Source organism: Chaetura pelagica, unplaced genomic scaffold, assembly GCF_000747805.2.
Source record: "Chaetura pelagica isolate M959 unplaced genomic scaffold, ChaPel_1.0 scaffold31, whole genome shotgun sequence".
In the NCBI taxonomy this organism is placed as follows: Eukaryota; Metazoa; Chordata; class Aves; order Apodiformes; family Apodidae; genus Chaetura; species Chaetura pelagica.
This window is the reverse complement of record NW_009952481.1, coordinates 3,141,673-3,161,879: the sequence shown is the minus strand read 5'-3', so window position 1 is coordinate 3,161,879 and position 20,207 is coordinate 3,141,673. Positions and strand designations below refer to the sequence as shown.

General features: G+C 43.7%; 1 protein-coding gene across 1 annotated transcript in view; it reads right to left on the bottom strand.

Annotated features, from left to right (window-relative positions):
- NPR3 (natriuretic peptide receptor 3) overlaps positions 1–20,207 on the bottom strand; it is a 54,066-nt gene that overhangs the window by 21,513 nt on the left and 12,346 nt on the right. The window contains exons 2-4 of the mRNA XM_010008768.1: positions 20,048–20,205; positions 15,270–15,392; positions 10,482–10,648 (exon numbers count right to left, since the gene is read on the bottom strand). Coding sequence (XP_010007070.1) covers positions 10,482–10,648; positions 15,270–15,392; positions 20,048–20,205 — 448 coding nt within the window. The remainder of the gene's footprint in view (positions 1–10,481; positions 10,649–15,269; positions 15,393–20,047; positions 20,206–20,207) is intronic.

Sequence of the window (20,207 nt, the reverse complement as noted above, 5' to 3'; positions counted from 1 at the left end):
GAAAGAAAATTAACCACAAAGACAGCTCCTCAGTTCTTACATCTCTTCATTCTTCCTGCGCACTTCCTTGTTTTTCTTAATATCCTATCCTTGAAAAACTGGCAGATTTACTCACTGTAAACCACTTGGGTAGACACAGGTTGCTTCTTTGTCTCGACAGTGAATTGAAACAGAAAACAATTCAGGCCCAGTCTGCAGGGGAGCTGTGCTGTGAAACACCAGCTAAAACACCACAGTGACAACTGAGATGCAGAACCCTTTCACCCTGCTCCTTGTGAGAGCTGCCCATTCTTTGTTTATTGCTTGCAAACCTCTCCTATCATCATCTAGAAAACCATTCTAAGCCCCTCCTGCCTGCTGTCAACAGGCCAGGCAGAAACCTGCTCATTCCATTGAACACAGACATGAGAATTGTCACTTCAGCAGATTTAGAGCCTTACCCACAGTCAGGTCACATCAAGATGCTCTTATTGTCGCCAATTTGTATGAACTTTGGACAAAACTCTTAGCCTAACACCACAGGATCTCAGACTCTCCCCAGACACCCTTTGGTTTGTCCAAAGCAAGAAACAGACAAGCTTAAAACTGCCCTGATCCAGGAATGAGGAGCACCTCTGCTATCAGATTTTCTCCCTGCAGAACTGTGTAGGATTTCTTCCTCACTCTATCCAATGTGCTCACCAACTCCTTCTGCAAGTTGGAACCAGACATTTTACCCTCTGTGGTTTTGGTTCCCGTATTGCCTGTTAATATTGGTCTCAAAGGAGTGCAATCGATGTAGCTAAGAAGCAGAACTGTTTTGCACCAGAAGAGAACTACCTACAGAACAATCATTTAGTAGACTTTCACATTTATATATACTTTACACACATACCATCCCCCCATGTAATCCAACTCTAAAGGGCTCTAGGCCACCTACCAAGGAAAAGGGCAGGACCAAAGAATGCATTAATGTGCTCCTACAGTTAAGATGCAATCCGTGCCCCCCGTGTTCATAGAATATCACTCACTCCAGATAAACAATAAATGTAAAGAACCTCTAGCACACAGCACTGTATTATCATTGCTTGAATACTGAAGGGATCTTAACAGGAAAAGATACAGCTGTCACTTAAAAATTAACCATTCTACTTTTTTAGGATTTCCTGCCTTCTAATGAACTACATGGTCATTCATCTGATGTGTTACAAAACTATATTCAGAAATCATCCCTGTAGTTACAACGGTGAAATATGAGAGATATTAAAAAAGTTATTCTTGTCAGCTGAACTCACAAATTAAAACACTTGTTCTAAGTAGATTTTTCTAAGGATCCCATTGGTAGTCTGATGGCAACCTGTTACACAATTGTAATGAATGCTTGTATTTTAAGTTAGCATTATGCAACCTTTGGGACATTTAAATTGCAGATAAACACCTAGTAACAAAAAAAACCTACCAGTCTTTTAATTAGATATTAACTCTAAATGTCAGCAAGCATGTTTGTTTTTTGAGCAGGAATATATTTCAGTTTTCAGGGTGACATAGCCATTCATCTGAAAAAATCAGTTCCACTTGCTAAAATAAGCTGACTGGTTTAAATAAATGCAGAGCTAGGACAAACAGGAAGGGCATTTTTTGTTAAATATTTATCCTTGTACAATGTGCAATTGTTTTGAGTTTGGGATTTCTAACATTATCACCAAACCAGGAAAGTCATGGAAATACTTTCTTTTCTATACTAAAAACTCTCAAGGTCACATCAATCCTCATGCAAAACTCAAGTGAAACATCACTATATCACTGCTGAGCAAACTCAGATGTTCAAACCGAATTTACCTGTGCTACACTAGCTGGTAAATAAACAGTATGAAGGTGGGCTGGTGAAATCTTCAATGGGGTAAAGAGCCATTTAAGGAAAGGACTATGGTATTTCTGCTTTGCTACAGGTTAGCAATGACTGCCCAGCTTGCTTTAAATACAGTCTTAAGAGCTGAATAAACACCTACGATTTAGGCACAGCCAAAAGTAGTGTTCAGCTGAAAAGTATGCTTGGAGCTGGGATTAGTCACCTAAGCTCCTTATTCAGTACCAGGCAAAAATTAAGCACACAAAACCAGGATTCATAAGCACCAGCACCCTGCCTCACCCTTGCCAGAGGGGGGTGGGAAATGAGTGATGGACATGACCCTGTGACTCTCACACAGGCAGGTAACCAACTCCTGCTGCCTGGAGATGCAGTTAATTCTCTGCAAAAACCCCACAGGGAGCCAGTCCTTTCAAATCTCCAGCGTCTTTCATCTAAAGGCCTTGGGGCTCTGACTGCTGTGCGAGCGTGAGAGAAATCCAAGATCAAATCCTTGTTTTGAGGGAATCTGAACTCCACCCTTCCCCTGCCCTGTCTACAGGGCAACCTGCAGTGCCTGTGCCCCAGAGCTGAAACCCAGGTGCTGGGGGAGAAGGATGACCTGCCAACAGCTGGGGTACTGCTGAGCTGGAAGTAAATCCTTGGCCAGAAAAGGCCACCTGAGGCTGAGGTTGCCATGACAAATGATCCTTTTATTAAATACCAGGGTAAATGGGCATGCAAATCGTAAACCTTAATGGCATGGAACTAATGCAAACCCTTAGGCTGCTTTTAATCATGCTTCCATCCCAAACAATTTAAAAATTAATTACTTGCTTTTGTTATTTTCCTGCAGATACTGGATACCTGATGAGAGGTGTTAAGGTGGCTGATGAACCATCCCTTTGCTGGCATACCAGCAAGGATCCCACTAGCACAGGAATGGAGAGGTACAGCAGCTATCTCAGTATATGTACCTGTCAGCAAACTGCAATGTTCCAGCTACATAACTGGAACATGTCCTTCCACTCTCCAGGAGCAGTGTGGCAGTTAACAACTCAAAATTTTAGGATTTACAAACTCTCCAAAAGGCTAAAACGTCACTCTTTCAGCTTCTTGCTTCCTTACTGACTGCCTGATCCCTGAGATTCTGCTTGATTCTGCTTCCTATGGTATTTTGTAGCGTGCAGGCTGGTGGACTAACTGGATGCACTGTACCATTTGATGTGTCCCATCAAATGTAAATGCACTCCTGCCTGCTGAATGTCGCCTTGTTCCCAGCCGCTGAGCGAAGGGAGCCCAGAGCTCTTCACCTACCCTCCTCCCATTGTCCAGTGCCCCTTTCTCATGCCCCTCTTATTCAGTTGCTCTGGGACATAGACAGTCCTTGTCTTTTCAATCTGCCTTGATATATTAGTTCTTGGAATGGACTAAACTGTTTCATTTTTGTCTCAGGATTCTCTTCCTCATGAAAGAAATGTCAGCTAAAGAGAGAAGGAACGTTGGAAGTGTCCTCCTGTGGGTTCCTATGGCTTCTGACGTGCACAGGAACACCACTGCCTGTATTCACCCAGCCTGTCCTCACAGGCTGACTACATTAAAGCCCCTCCAGTAGAAGAACTGCTAAATATCCACTGGGAAAAAAAAATAAAAATGAAGAGCTTGCAGCTTGGTCCACCAGTCTTCTCCCACAGCCCAGGTGAAGCACAGCTTCATACCTGCCTATGCTCCACCACTGCACACACACCCAGGAGACTTGACTCACCCTCCTCTTAAAAGGTCTGTCCCTCTGGGAAGTGAGTCTTTCTCAGAGCTATGTTCAGGTTGCTTAACTCAGCCAAAGGAAACGAATGTGCTGATGTATGAAGAGACCGCAGACTTGAGGTACTGCTGATTGCCACCTGTACCAGGCTTCGAGAAGACTTGTTACCTGAAAGTCACGAAGTTGGACCTTGTCGTGCTGTCATTCAGGATCACTTTCATAATATCAATAGCTCAAATGAGTAAAGAAAAGCTGCCCTCAACCACCTCAGCATTGGATCTGCCCCTGTGAAGGCAACCATGTCTTCTGCCCTCGAGCTCTCAGGCAAGAAATACACATTTCTGGCCTTGAAGAACTGTCCTTCATTTATGCCCTTAAAGAAAACAAAATGTGTCTCCTTCCCTCCAACCCTTGCCACCCTCCTGATAAAACTTTCTGATTGAACTGTTTGACTCAGATTCCAAACACCAAACTCCTAACCCAGTCTGTGTTACCACAGGGTGAGGCTACCAGCTCAGGTGAACCCTCCACAACACCAAGGCTGGAGCATCCCAGCAGCCATCTGGCAAGCACACTACTCCCACCAGAGCAGCTTCCAGCTGCCTGCCCAGGACACTGCTGCTGGCTGCAACAGCATCCCAGCACCACATAGGCTCACCCAAGCCTCGCACCTCATTCATGCCTTGCTGAGCTGAGGGTTTTACCAGTTAAAGAGGAAACTTTCAGCTGAGTGTGATTTTCATAAGCTACTCGTGGCTTGTAGAAGGTATTAGCTGCTAGTTAGCAAAGGTTTTTTTTGTTTTTTAAGTGTAATTTTGTGCAAAATGAGATATACAGTCTTTCCTTGCCTTCATTCAAACATCCAGAGCCAAGCCTGAGGACTGTTTAACATCAGATTAGAAAATTCTAAGATTTACAAAAAAACAAGACCTCAATGGGACAAATTAGGTTTTGGGCCATTAGCAAAGCAAATGGTTTGAGGCATTAGAAGCAAAAACAGTTTATGAGCTTTGCTGGAAGACATATTTTTCACACTTTATTAGTGGAAAATAAGGTATATTTCTAGCAAGTACTTCAAAGGGAGAGTGCCTTGCCCATAAACGTCTGAGTGTCTGTTTAGTAAAGTGGAATGTGAATATCTGTGAAACCCAAGTAAAAACATGGGGCTATGGAAAATATACAACACATATATGAATATCAACTCTAAACTTTCACATTCCCAAAGAGTTCAGATGTTACTATTTTCAGATATACCTACAGTTTTATACTATCTCCTCCATGTTTTAAGCCAGCTTTAAAAATATGCTTAGACAGGCTAGAAATACTGAACAGAAACTACTGGAAGAGAGAAGAATAATTTATTTATTTTACTGTCTTTAATGACATCTGTTAATGGCAAATAACATAGTATTATGCCGTAGTTTTGCCTAAGACTCCAGCATGGAAGACACTAGTCCTTCATATCATTAAGAAAGCATTCACTTCAGAAAAAAAAAAAAAAAGTGTCTGCTGTATTCAACAAATTTAGTAGTCCAGTGAGTTCAACACTGCTCTTTCAGAAATTGAAGAGAACTCTCATTAATTCCAAGGGGTGAAGGGCTGGTCACGAAAATCTTAAATATGTTTTACTAATAGAATTCATCTTGTTAATAAGCTGGCATGTGAACCCATTTTTCTCCGGCTGCTGAAAGCAGCTTGTGGTTTGTTTTTATTCTTTCAAACACAATTAGCAAAGCACTCCAGCAGCTGAATAGACCTATTGATTTGAACAAATTATTCCCTGGCAGGGTTTTGTTTTTTGGTTTTGTTTTTGTGTTGGTTTTTTTTTTTTAAATCTCCCCCCAGCTCTCACCCATCCTGGTGTAGTCAGAGGAGACACAAAAGCCTGCCTGTCATCAATCTTTCTTGCCTGTGCCTGAAAAAAGACTACTGGGACATACACTGCTGAATATGTTACATTTTCAGTGTCTCAGCAACATGACTGAATCACTCACTTCTCCCAACCCTTATCTTAGCTGGTCTACAATCCTAATTAAAAGGCTGACGTAAGGAATACACACAGGGAAGAGTCTGGCACGGATGTTATGGATGAGATGATAAAGTTTATGAGCACAACTACCTCCCACGTAGCTTTTGTAGTTAACTGTTGGAGCTCTAACAGTTGCTCTTTATGTGGACCACTTCTCATTTCAAAGGGCTGAGAATGCTAAATCAGACTTGTCCTTTTCTAATGGGTAGGAGCATCTCGCTAATCCAATTAATCTGTGTTGCTCATTCTTTCACTGAGATAGCTTTGCAGGCAAATTGGGCTCCAGTTCTCTTCTCCTGCTGCTCATTTTCGATGTGAAAAGGGCTGCGGGGAGGGTAAAACCCATGCATCCACCTTGCAAACAATGCTGTCATGTAGCAAACACAGCAGAAATATTTGTTTAATTAGCTCCATTTTCAGCTTTTAAATGAGAAGAAAAAACAAGCCATGGGTGGTCTGTAACCTCAGAAGAGCAAATATCCCAGACTGTAAAATCATCCCAGCTTAGAATACTGGGTCTGACATTAAAAAAGCATTTATTGAATCCTAGGCCTGAGTCAGGAACAGAAGGTGCATTAAGAGCTTCCAAACTGCAGCCTACCACCAATTCATTAAGCGTTCGGCATTATTTAATAAAAATGGCTTATGCATATACTTTAACTGAAACTCTATTTATTCATAAACATTTTTTAACTGGAGCTTCTGTTGGGAATTATTCACAGTTATTCAGAGACAGTTTCAAATTCTTCCTTCAAGTAAACGCATGCAGTTCCTGTTGCTGTTTCACCTAGGCCATAGGTCTGCAAGCAGAGCTTGTCCTGTATTTTGCAATTAAGCCAAGGATCTCAGCTGGCTCACAGAGACCAGGAGACATTGCTGTTAATGTCTTGGTAATGCATTAACTCTACAGAAAAGAGAAAACTGCTACAATTTGTATAACAGCATTAAAGCGACTGCACTGTCCTTAAGCCTGAACTCCAAATTTGAATTGATTTTTGAAAGAAAAATCATTCTTTTTTCAGAGAAGTCAGTCTCCAGCTAGGCACAAAATAAAATGGTCAGGCTTTTTTCTTGAAAAGAAAAAAAAAAAAATCTTTACAGCATTGAATGCTGAAATGAGGGCTGAGCAGATCTGAAGCTTCAGCCCACAGTTCTTTGGGTTACATTAACTGCTTTCAGGCTCCGAAAGCAGTGACTGAGCAAACTAATATTTGCTAATGGGCTCAGGCAGCTGTTGCAATGGGATGTTGCAATGTGACATTGCAACAGGGAACATCATTTTTAGCCTCATCCTGTGCAACTTACTACCCACCCTAATACTTCTAAGACGCCTTATCAGAGCCTCACTCTTATTTTTTATGCCATCTGGTTAAAAGGTGCTTAAGGAAGCTTTTCCTTCACAGGAGAGATTCCTGGAGGAGTCAGAGAACTTGCCTTTTCCACACTCTCCTGCTCACTCACAAGGCACAGGTTCTTCCACCTCCCTCACTTCCACAGCATAACTCTCATACAGAAGCAACAGCAATTTCTGACTTGGGAAAGATGTACCCAGAACATGTTTTTCTCTTTTCTGTGTGATTTCACAGCTGGAGATGAAGATGGCCAACACTCTTTGACCTGTTACTACTTCAAGGGCCATATGTGTTCTCCATCTGGCAATTGGACAGCTGCTGCTTTGCCCTTTCTGTCTCCATTATCTTTCCTTTTGTCATCTGCTTAGTTTCCATTTTTATGATACTCTTTTCTGTTAGATAATAATCCCTTTAGGATTAGTGCTGGCAAGAGGCCAGGACAAAATGGCAGCACTAACAAGTTTTGTTTGAGTTAGAATCACTGCAAGATAACTTAGTCCACTGACTTGGGGCCCCTGTTTTTCCCCATTACACTGGTAAAATCCACACAGAGAAGAAACATCAACTGTTTCAAATTCAAACCTCCCTAAGTTCACCCTCTTGGAACACAGCTTGCAGAAAAGGATGAAGACTATGTTCTAACACCAGTAGACTGGACTTAAGATGGACTGTACCACCAACTATCTTTCTCCATGGTTTTTGTTTTCAGGAGCAGGATCCAGCAGAGAAAAATCCATCTCTGTTGCTTCCCAGACACTCATCTCCCTCCCAAGCTTGTCCCGTGGAGGTCACAGCCTTTTTTAGCACACACCCAGGCCAAAATTGGCACTTTCTTCTCATGCTGCCAAAAGAAGCACCTTTAGTGAGCTGCCCACTACATACATATCTTTCAGAGAGGAAGGAACAGACTGTCAGTCTGTCTTTCTATTTTTCTCCATACATTTTAAGAATGGATATTTCTTCTAAAGCTTGAAGGCTGCCCTGAAAGTTTTCTCCTCTAAGTGTGGCAGCAGGGTCACCAGATAAAGGAATATGAAGCATGTTTTCCACTGTCCAAAGTGGGGAAATGTAAAATTCATCACAAATGATGAAAAGCAAACAAGATACTTCAAATTTACACACTGTTAACAAAGTGACACAGCTATTGGTTTTTTTTTCCATGCTAAACTCAAGGGTACCACTCTTCAGGCTGTTTTATTTTCCCAATGGTATAGGAGGTTGTGAGAAAGCAGTCAGAGGAGGCTCTGCTGAGATCTGTGTAAGTTATGTATCCATGTAACACCAGGACACTCAGCATTTGAAGCCAAACCTCCTTCCACCATACCCATGATCCATAGCTCCTCCACAGGAAGCCCCAAATCTCTGTGGCCTCTCCCACGAGCTCTCCATGAGACAAGGACTGATGTTTCAGATGACAGGAAGCTGTGGTAGGTACACACAGATCAGAAGTGCTCCCTCTGCCCTGACAAGAAGGGACTGGAAGGGTGCAGAAAACTGGGAAAGTAAGAGCAGGATGAGGAGTAGAAGAGGCAGCAGCAAGAGGGGCCCCATGCAAAGGCTGACATTTTTGGGTGAGCGAGTGTTTGGAGCAGGATGAAAAGCTCTGGATCACAGGTAGGCAAGGGATAGAGGGAGAGGCAGAAGGTGAAAGATGGGGCAGTAAGGAGCCAGGCACTCATGCAGCTGTTACGGCCAGGAGCACTGCCAGCACAGACGGCTGATTGCACAAGCAACCATGGAGTGAGGAAAGAGAAAAGAGGACCTATGGCAATGAGTACACAGCTCTGCACAGAGCCTCTCCAACAAACACAGTAGCCTGCAAAATTTCCTCCGTGCCAGCATGGGGAGGATTTACTCTTTCATGGACCCACTTCTGCTTGACCATACCAGGGCTTGCACCTATCCAGTGTCCATCAATGCTGAACTTGCACAGAGTTTGCAGTGGGTCCCATCCTAAAGAACTGCAAAGCATCCCCCTGCCTGCCTCCAAACCACACACAGAAAGCATCCTGAACTCTAGGCAGATTAACAGTTTTCTCATCTAGGGCAATGTCACACTGCCCAGACTAGAAAAGCCACAAAACTGTGGATGACTGCATCTTTAATACTCAAAATCAGATTTCTCACCAACCACAGCCAAGAACACCTGGCAGATTCTCAGACTTGCTAAGAGACACCTGTAAAAGGGCACATAGAGGGAAAGGGGAAGAACAGCAGAAATTACAGTCTCTCTTCAAAACTCATTTAGCAGGTTCTTCAGAGAGCAGATCCTTGAACTTGGCAGTTGGGGTTTCTCCACTAACACAAGGCAAAGAATGCCAACAGAAGACCACTTCTGCCTACCTGGACTGTGAAAGTTTCACAGGAAAAATATAAACCACTGATGTGATTCAAACTCAACATTTTAAGTAAAACATTTAAATAAAATACATTCAAGTTCTAAGAAGTACAGCTTTTCTGAGGTTTTCTGAAGGCAGAGGAGGTTATGCAATAAATTGCAGGAAACGTCACTTATTAACACAATATTTGAGTTTATCAGCTTGTGCTTTGAACTAAAGATGATGCCTCCACCTGTGAGGGACCAATGCTTTAAGGAAATAGCTTCTTAAGCGGGAGCTGGCAAATGAGGGGTTTGGGTTGCTTTCTTGAGTTTCAGGGATTAATTCCTAGGCCTCTTCTCCTACAGCTAACAACTGACCAAACTCCATTCAAGTCTCTCTTCTTTGTAACCATATCTGGGAAGTTCACTTCCCATGATGGGGAAGGCTAACTGTCTAAAAGAATGTAGATCAGCATGCAGAAATCCCTACAGGTATGTGCTATACGTTCTTGCTTTTACAGAGGATTTTTCTCTGAAAACACCTAATGAGGCAGCTTCACAGTAGCTCAAAAGCAACTTTCAGAGGTACCATACTCCCACATGTGGAGAGATTAAAAAAAGACAGACTTCTTCCACCTCCAACTCTTAGGCACTCCCCTATGCTTAAAGCAACTTGCAAGGACTATACCAGTATTTTAGACAGTTTAAAATAAAGAATAGCAACAACCTAAATATTCTCTAGTTGGGAAACAAGATTGCTTTTCCCATTTGTATCAGGAAAAATTTAATCAGATGCAACACAGAGAATGTAAATTTTCTGAGAACCAATTCTACCAAAAAAAAAAAAAAATTGGAAAAAAAAAAAATAATACATCTCTTTGCTTGTCAAAAAAAAGCAAGGGGTTAGTGGAGAAGGGAGACAGACCTGGCACTGAGAACAGGACAATCAGTCATGGATGGTGGTGCACAGACCTTGTGCACCCAGACCAAGTCTACTCATGCTAGTTGCATTATCCAGAAAACAAACGAACAAAAGAAATTTTTTAAAAAAGAGAGATAATACAGGCAACAGTGGGATTTTACAACTGAATCCAGGTAATTCCATCCTGATAAAGTCTCACTGCTATTTTTGCTCTAGTTAGGAGTATGTTTTTGAAGATGCTGAGACCTAAAACCCATCATCAAGTACTTACATAGTCATCCTCATGCAGACCTTGCTTCTGAACTGAACTTTTCAGCTCCAGAGAAAACTTCTCAAACTCAGGCTTCACGGTCCTCAGCAGAGTGATGGTTTGGAGGTAAGAGTATGCCTTCTTGGCTTCGAGGTCATGTTGGTCACCTCTTCTCCAAGAGCCATTTCCTAAGGGGAAAACAAGCATATTTTCAACTCCAAATTTGGTACCATTACAGGACTGCCTTCCTTCTCCACCCAGAAGTGCCCTCCCCTGCACCTTGGGGAGATGACAGAGCACAAGGGAGAGCTGAACCTGCAGGTTCAGGAATGATGTGCAGGAAACCAGGCAGGGAGGAATGGCTGGTGGGATGTAAATATGCAAACAGAACAATTTCACTCCCATGCTGTGCTTGCTTATTTTTAAAGGGTGGGATGAAGCCTAAGCATGAGAAGACACCTCCAAGCTAAAAACACGTGCCAGATCTCAAAAGCAGATATATATATATATACACACTTGAACAAGTTAGGGAGGATTCAACCACAAATTTTTTGTTACGCATCACTCCACCAGTGACACTCTTGGACAGTCAGAAAGGCATCAGTAAAGTCAATAGTACAATCATCACCCTGAATGGGAGGCAGATGGTGCAGCTGCTTCTCCCACGGCTCTCCCACTGCAGCCAAGGAGAAAACCATGACTACAGTGGCTGCCAGGCCAGCCCTGCTCCTAGTGGAAAAGGAACACTTAGAAATAAAATGGGATCCTGCATATATGCTGTATTTACACGTTTTGTGTCGTAGCAGGGGAAGAATTTAACTCAGACCACCAGTACAGTAATCAGATTTTTAAAAAGCAGAATAGCTGGCTGGCTTGTTAATTGGCAGCAGAGTCCTTCTGCCTAAAAGGTCCTGACCTTAGCAGGTCCTAAGACCCTGAACCAAAGCTTCACAAGATCAGTGCAAAGGTTCACATTCCCCCGGACTAGGTTTTGTGCTATTGTCCATAAATAATAAATAGAAGAGGCCTAGTGGAAACAGTGGTAGCCCTAAGCAATGACCCTTTAAATTCTTACAACTAAATAAAAGCTAGACAGTCATTCTGTTTTTCAAGAAACAGGAGCAAACCCCATCATGGCTAAATAAGACAAAGACTAATGCTAAGCTCACAAGGCAACCTGGTTGGACCAGCTAGGTCTGCCCATAGCAAGTAAATACTTAGCCTGAAATTTGTCCTCCCACTACCTCAGCACTGCTGCTGGGACTTTTTAAAAAAATGTAACTGGAAAATGGCTCTACTTCCTCAATGAGTACAGGGGAAGAAACTAAGGATCTGCACTTGTCTGGATGACAGGTCTATCCTCCTGCTGCTTTTGGTTCCAGGGCAGCTTGTCTCTCCAAGCACAGGGTGGGACACACAGGACCACCTGAGAACTTACCTCTCTTTTCCAGCCCAGCAAAGCTCTATTTACTACAGCTCAGTACCAGCTAGGACTGCTAGGACTGTAATCTTTATAAATACCATGAACCTTGCTAATTCTTAATTATTTTATTTTTTTAAAAAGTTATTTCATTCTCTTAGGAAGAAGCTCTAGATACACCTGCCTTGATTTAGGGAATTCTCTCCGACTACAAAGTTTAACTGGTCAAAATTAACAAGGTCATGACCCTAACCGTCAGACCTGATGGAAAAACTGGAGACCAACTCACATCTTATCATCTGGTTTTGCCTTCAGAGGTAGCACTCTTCCCTTCAGTGCCTGCACCTCGTTCTTGGCACTGTTTTCAAAAAGGAAGACATGCACATCTGGCAATTTTAAGCTAGCTAGCTAGCTTTGTGGCTTCCCCACAAGTGGATAGAGCCTCAAAGCTGAGAAGCCTCTGCCCCAGATGGGTACCTGCATTTCAGAGGAACAGTGTTCAAGAAGTATGGCAGAAACTATGGCACAAGGGACTTTGCTATAGCTTTATGTTTACAAATTGAGAGGGCTAAAAAGAGTAGTATTACAGACAAAAATATGGTAGTGCTGGCAGAATGTTAGTAAGTTTCTGTCCTGGACACTACACATATTTGTTTTTAAAAATCCTGACATACACTTGCATAACAACATTCCTAGAATAATTTACATATTTAAATTCCTTCATGGATTGTTTTGTGGGAGGTCGTCTTGCCACAGTACTTATGTGCAATTACTGCAGCCTTGGCATTTAATATGCCTGCTCTTCAGAAAAGCTCAAAATATTCAGAACAGAGGGCAAAAACAAACTGCAATATGGTCACCTGAACTTAAAGGCCAAGTGCCAATTTGCCAATCACATCTACTCCTAGATTTTGTACCTTTCATAAGGCACAAAAACTAGTATCTCCAGACACTGGGAACAAGGAATTTTGAAGGAATTTATCTACATTTCTCTATTATGCTTGCTTTCCACATGTGATGACCATCTGCACAAAAGTAAGCTTCGGATGCAGTCATTTCACTCTTCATGGAAAACACACCCACAAAGGAACAGAAAAATTAATTTAAAAGAATTATTACTTAGCAATGTCAGGAAATGCTACATTCTAACATTTTAACCACAACAGAAGACAAACAGCTTTCATTAATCCCTTGGAAAGCCTACAAGAAGGCTGGACTACCTGCAACGCAAATGAGGATTCTGCTGAGACTCCCACGCAACCGGGTAGGTTTGGACCCCATCACTGTGCTGCACAGAGCTCCCACACCAGGGTGGCACAGCATTGCCCTGCACACTGCTGAACAATGTGCTGTCTTCTGGGGGATGTACCACTGGAAAGATCCACCCCACACCAGCTGTGAGGTGGGGCAGGGTGCTGAGCCTGGGGGTTGCAACGTTACCTCCTGCAGCTGACATTACCTCCTAGCAAACACCATCCTGGAAAGCTAAACCATTACAGAACGCAGCAGCCCACCTGCTGCAGCTGCTGTGAGCATCCCCTGCTCCAGGAAAAATTCGGTCCCAGACGGCTTCAGTGCTTCCCAGCGCTCATTCCAGGCAAGACAGGGAAGCCATCCACTGTAGGGGATGATTCCTCTGACCACTGCAAACACCTAAGGATAAGGGGAGTCACTGTCCAGGAGTGTCTGTTTCTCTCCTGTGACTCCAAAGGGTGCTATGGCCAGATAAATCAATTCTGATGCATTTCAACTCAGGGAGAAAAAAGCCAGCAGGACTGAGCCACTGCCAGTAGCCAGAGGGGTTTCAAGATCAGCTTTTTCTAGTAGTCAAGCCTGCAAAGCTCCCATGGCTTAAAGATGGGCCAAAATTTCTGGATATTGTTACTTCTGATACGAGTAGACCTTCAGCTTTTTGCACTGGTCCTAATGAAGGCTGCAACACCAAACAGTTTTGCTTATTCCACAAGGAATGAAGTCGCTCCAAATTCAAGACTCGGCACAAAGAAGAACTTAATTTGAACCATCAGCTTTAAGCTTGTTCTGCAACTTTATCTTTCAGTTATTCAAGTGATTTCCATATTACCTGGCAGAACTTGGCACTTCTTTAATTAGCTTAGGAGATACATGTAGTTGTACCTGTATCTCCAAATTTGAACAGCTACAGACATTTATTATAGAGCTTTTCAACAAACAGCACGGTTTACTGCAAAAATAATCTCAGCAAATGGACAACAAAGTTTATGTAAAAGAATTTAACCTACAATTAACTGATTTATTAAACAAAATATATCATCCTTTCAATTTCAGTTGTTCCTGTCCATCAATTTTTTTAAGCTTGAAAGAAAAAAACACCAGGTTTTCCTTCTTTTTTAACTCCCACTTGGTTTTCAATTTAAAATTAATTTGGTTTTATAGTGGGTTAGTTAAAGGCAGCCAGCAAAAGAGGTTGCTCCTGCAAAAAATGCTGTTCCTTTCAAATGCCATGTTGATACTTAAAGAAATCTAGTTTCGAGGTAGGAACTTCCCTCAGCTTCACAATCTTACACGGTTTAAAACCCGGCAAATGCATTGCTCCAGTATTATTTTGAATTTACCTGAGGCAGCTGTAGCAGCTAAAAGCAGGTTTACCCTCTGCCATAAGAACAAGTGTAACTGAACGCTGGCATATTTCAAAAAGAAAATATGTTTAATTTACGTTCTAAAATTAGAGCTTAATTTGACAAATATGACCCTTTTTACTTAGGGATGAAATCAGCCACCTTTATCCACTCTACTCCAGTACACTTGGACTGTCCACGTCGATCCAGGACTTTCTTTTCAACATAGCACTGCTTAATATTTCTGCAGATGCAGGCCACGATCAAAAGCTGAAAAAATTAGATTATGTGGAACCCCCAGCACAGAGATTCCTTCTGGAGACCCAGGCCCAGGAGTTGCCACAGCTCCAGCTAATGTTAGCACTTCCTTCCAGACATCCAAATGTATGGCAGCCCACCAGGGAGCCAGGAATACCCCTGCCCTGAGGTTTGTCAAGGCTGGGGATGGTGCAAGAAACCCAGAGCTGAGCACCCATGCTCTGGCATGGGGCACCCACACCTGGCTGCTATAACTCATGTCTCTGCCTGGTATTGCTCCCCATTCAAGTAACTACACAACTAACACCCAGAGTGTATTTGGCATCTCAAGGTCTACCCAGTGGCAACTATAGCCATGAGATCTTTTATTTCCTGCAGTACTACCACAGCCCACGTGGAAGGCAACTGCAACAACAGGGAGAGACACTGGTGTATTCCGGGACTTGGTGAGGTGCGATTTGAGGCTAGCAAATCTAAAAATATTAACTGGCTTACAGAAGACTTTGCAACATTCTTGGGCAGGGAAAACATTACCATATGATGAGCTGTTGAAGAGTTCAATATTGAAGAAAGCATAGTCCCCATTGGTCATTCCCTGTCGATGAGCTGCCAACATGATGTTCCTGATTGTGTCACCGCTGGCACACATTATTACAACTGGTGGAAGAAAGTGGAAAACACAGATAAGAAGCAGTTTAAGAACTTCAGGGAACAGCCTGTTAAACATGAATGCTGCAAGAGACAGTGACCCAAGCTGTCCTCCCAATGTCGTAAGGAACACAACAACACAGACAGCAAACAAAGCTGACTTCCCAAACAGCTGAGAGAAGGCAGGTACCAAACACAGAGAGGCTTCCTCCTCCTCTGTATCTTCTGAAAATAATTAAATAGGGCCTGAGGGAGAACTAAGTGGGTTTTTTTACCTCTGCAATATGTGATAAGGTTTGGCTTCAAATTCCTTCAACTGCATATATTTGTAGAGGCAATGACAACTGTAAGCCTTCTAAGGGGACATAAGGCAATCCCAAGTGAAGACTTCAGGTCATACATTGACATTACCATTTTAATTTCCATTCCACTGAACGATTTGTTGTAGGTTCATCTCACCTACACCTCAGTCATCTAAAATTTGGGCATCTGGATTAGAATTTGCTGCTTCCCTCCAAAAGTGAAAAGCAGCACCTCTGCAGCTGATTCACACCACCCCAAGTCACCTCTCTCGGGACAGTGATACACCTCTCCACGATGCAACTTTCTACAGACTGTACAATAAGCCTAGGCTTATCCCATCCTTTGATGTGATGCCTGATGTTCTAAAATGGGAAAACCAAGTGCCACTTTGTGAGCATGAAGGATAAAGGTGGTTACAAGATTAAATGCCAGAGCCTCACATAGCGCAGATCAAGAGCTAAGCAGGGGCTCTGCTGCTGCAACAGGTCCCATGAGCCCTCAGGTGTGCTCCATGAGAGCACCATGATCCAGACTGTGACAACTGTGGTTGAGAGGTTTCTTCCTCAACCTGCTGGGCAGGGGGAACTATTCCCCTTCCTACCTTTTCCCTCTGCAAAGGAAAAGCAGGAACTCAGGCCAGGCCTTCAGCAATAGGGAGACACCTCCAACACGGAGCACGTTATACTACAAACTTGTATATATGTTCACAAGACTATGAGTATGAAGCTACCAACATGAGAGGAGTAGCAAAGCACTGCACCAGAGCATGCTTCAGGGCCACATCCTACAGCAAAGTCCTAAGAGATCCTGTTGGGACGATGATTTGAAACCAACTGCACACGCGTTTCCAAGAACACCGTCACGCACGGCAGGGCTCAAAAGCTACGATAATGTAGGCAAATATTTTCACCCCAACAATAAAACTGAATCAAAACCACATTCAGCTTTTCTGAGTAGAAGTGTTTGCTATTATAAGAAATGAAAAGGCCAAAGAGGCCAAATCTTTTCGCACACCATGAATTATCTCCCTCTGCTTTGCTGGTTGGAGGCCATCACAGGCATAAAGCTCCAGATGCACCGCTGGGGTGAGTCACGTTTGGTACATCCCCACATTTCAGGAGAGTTATAGTATGCATAGCTCTGTCCTCCTGATTATAGCAGAGTATTATAATAATTTCCAGAGCAACAGAGCAAGACATATTTCATGACCATTGTGAAGTATATTAGCATGAAAGAAGAGGAAAAAAGATTTTCTTACAATAAAATTTGGATCAAATCTTTTCCAGATGCACATCAGGAATGAATTTGTCTCACTGTTCCTAATTTCAGTATAGGTGAGAGATTTCCTTTTGAAACCTTTCCTTGCTGCGCTCCCAATTCTCCCTTGACTTTGCTTTTATAATTCATACCTATCATAAAATTGTAATCTGTAGATGGAATCAAAGAGATTCCCACAACACCAGTAAAAGATCTTGAGCAAAAGGAATTTAAAAAAGTGTGGGGAAAAAATCCTACTTTAAAATACATTAAATCATATTTTGTAAGCCTCTAAAGGAATGTAAGGGAAGTAATATTAACTATTTGGATGTGGTTTTTAACCCAGCAGGAGAGCAAGGATTACATATTTCAAGATTCTGAAGCAAATAAACTATGGACATATCTCCTGTTATCTTCCAAAAAAGTAAATTCTGTGCATTTAATCTGCATCTCTACCTTACCATTGTGTACATGCAAATGTGTACGTGCAAACATACACAAAATGTTCTCCCTTCAGTGTAATACATGCAGACCACAGCAACTCTAATACTAATATTCTGAATTTATTGACTAGGATTATTGACTCATCCTGCAAACACTTAAATAGGTTAATCCCACTTGCAGGACTAATCACACCCTTTGCTATGTGCATCCCTTGGACTATGTGTTTACGCAGAACATACTTAAGCACAGTCCTGGCTTTGTGACCATTATGGTAAACCTGAGCCTACTGCCTCAAGACTGCAGCATGGCTAACTGAGCCTATAAGAGACCTTGGAACTACTAATAAACTTCATTAAATAAAAGTAGTTAACTTTTATCAGAATATTTTTCAATATGATTTTTGGTGGCTCCAGGACTTGAGTCTCTTTAAGTGGCTCCAGGGACAGAAGAGGCAGCCACTGGCAAACACGGGTGGGTGGCTGAGTGTGCTCCTGCCTCCCAGACCCCAGGAGCTCAGAGCAAACTCCAGGCCAGGTGCAATGTGACCCACGGGTCCAGGCTCTACCTTGGGTCCCCAGGGGCCAGCTGATGGGACAGCTGCAAGAGCTCTAAGCATGTATCTGCTTGAAAGCCCACTCCCACTCAGAGTAGAAAGCCCACAACCACTCACGGTGGGACCACCAGCAGCAGCAATCCCTGGAAACAGAGAAGGCATAGAGTCAGAGCACAGGACAGTGTCACCATAGGTGTGAAACAGAAGCTCTTAAAAACTGGTTAGTAAACCAGGCAACCAAAAATGTTTCTTAAAAGTGCTCTGCACAGTGCCCTGTTGCCCACATGCCTGCAGTCCAGTGAGAGGGACCTCCAACAAGTTTCTAGGAGAAATTAAGAACTCATGTGAGGCACATGGTGCATCCTTCTCACGACATATGACTTTTACAATATTGTGACAACCTGAAAGATGCTGTGAGCAGTAAGACCACCCTCAGGTCCAGAGGAACAATGCCAGGCAAATCCTGCAGTCAGTCTTAAAAGTCAGAAAGGCACAAGTGGAAGCTGAAAGGCCTCACTTGCTGCATTTTGAACAGCAGCGTGAGCCAGAGGACAAATGAAGAGGTGAGATGGAGGGAGGGGACTCCACAGGGCAAAAGGAGGGGAAAGAAGTAAGACAGAGGGCTGATTTTGTTCAGTCATTTGCAAATTACAGAATGATGCAAGGCCAAAGGTCTCTCTCTGCTCACCAACCATTTAAGCCCAGATGGAAAGCAAGCCTCTATTCCCTGGCTGTCAGCAGTCTGAAGAGCAGACTGCCTCTTGCCATCAGTCAGGTTCCCACAGCACAGCCACAGCTCCCTTTGGCTATGGGTGAACACTGATGTTTTCCTGCTATAAGCAAGCTGATATCCTCTTAGCCTCAGGAAAGCCAAGCACATACACAAAAGTTAGGCTGGTTAGCAAAGAAAAGCACCTTTCCCCACGTAGCAGTTTCCTCCAGCACTTACACAGTTTCTCTCCATTTGCTGTACTTCCCAGAGCAGCACTTAACAAGGAGAGCTCTATTTTAAGCACCTGCTTTGCTGAAGAGCGAATGACAGAGCCATCTGATACTGGAGCTCACGTTGCCTCACACACACTTCTGCACACGTGAAGGACCTCACAGCAGCACAAGCCCCGTAACACCCGCTGTGCCAGTCACACGGCGTGATCTTCTGATCAGTCCGATTTTGATGCTACATTCTACAACCAGGGATGACAAATCGTAACAAAGTGCTTTGTACAGACAGATCTCCTGAGAAAAACAGCGGTGTCCTCCCTGGAATAAACCTTTCCACGTCTGCTGTAACTTACTGGGGAAGCCTGTGGCTGGTAAAAGTCTCAACAGAAAATGCCGTTCTGCTAAGCTTATGTATCCATGCATTGCTCGGTGACCTCACTTTAAAACACATCTAACAACAAATCTGCACGTCCCCCGAGCACACCGAGTATTTTACTACCACACGATGCAAAGCAAGTTCATCCAGCCCAGGGGGTGACTTCCCAAGATGTTTTACAAGCCATTTAACTCCAACTGTTTTACTAACAGTTGGAGGCAACATTACCGCACACACTCAGCCGTTTCACATCCACACCACCCCCCAAAAAGCCTGCTTCCCCTAAATGCATTTGCTCTTTATGAAGTACTTGATGGGGCTTCCGAAGGCAGGACCGAGGGAAAGAATCGCCACAGCGAGGCACAGCAAGGTGAGAAGGAAACAGCTCCGCTTAACACTTCGAACTGGCAAAGAGTCGCTTCAAAAATCTCAGCGAATAAGCCACAGATTAGCTGCTCTGCGGATGCTGAAAGCTTTGGGTAACCCAGACCACTGTCAGAAAGCTGTTTTCTTACTATGCCCCGAGGGGAACCCTCCCTCCCTCCCTGCCGAGGGAGGCAAAGCTCTAAGGAAGGTCTGCGGGCGCTGCTTGGGCTCCGGGCAGCTCGTCCCCAGCCGTCAAGGGAAGCCCTGCAGCGAGTTTCCCCCACGGGATGGGATGTGAAAGGATATCCCCCCTCATGCAGGACCTTTCCCCCCCACCCCAGTGCTCCCACCGCCCCGTCCCTGTCCCCAGCCTCCAGGGAATGCTGCTGAGGAGCCAAGCCGGGTGCCCCGCCACCAACTCACCCCGCTCGCCGGTCTGGAGGGCACGGACCACGTCGTCGATGTCGAGGTGCCGGCTGCTCTCGTCGAAGCTGTGCACGGCCATGTGGAAGGCCTCCTCCTGGAAGACCACATGGACGCCTTCCATGGCGAAGTAGCAGCTGCGCTCCGGGGTGCTGTCGCT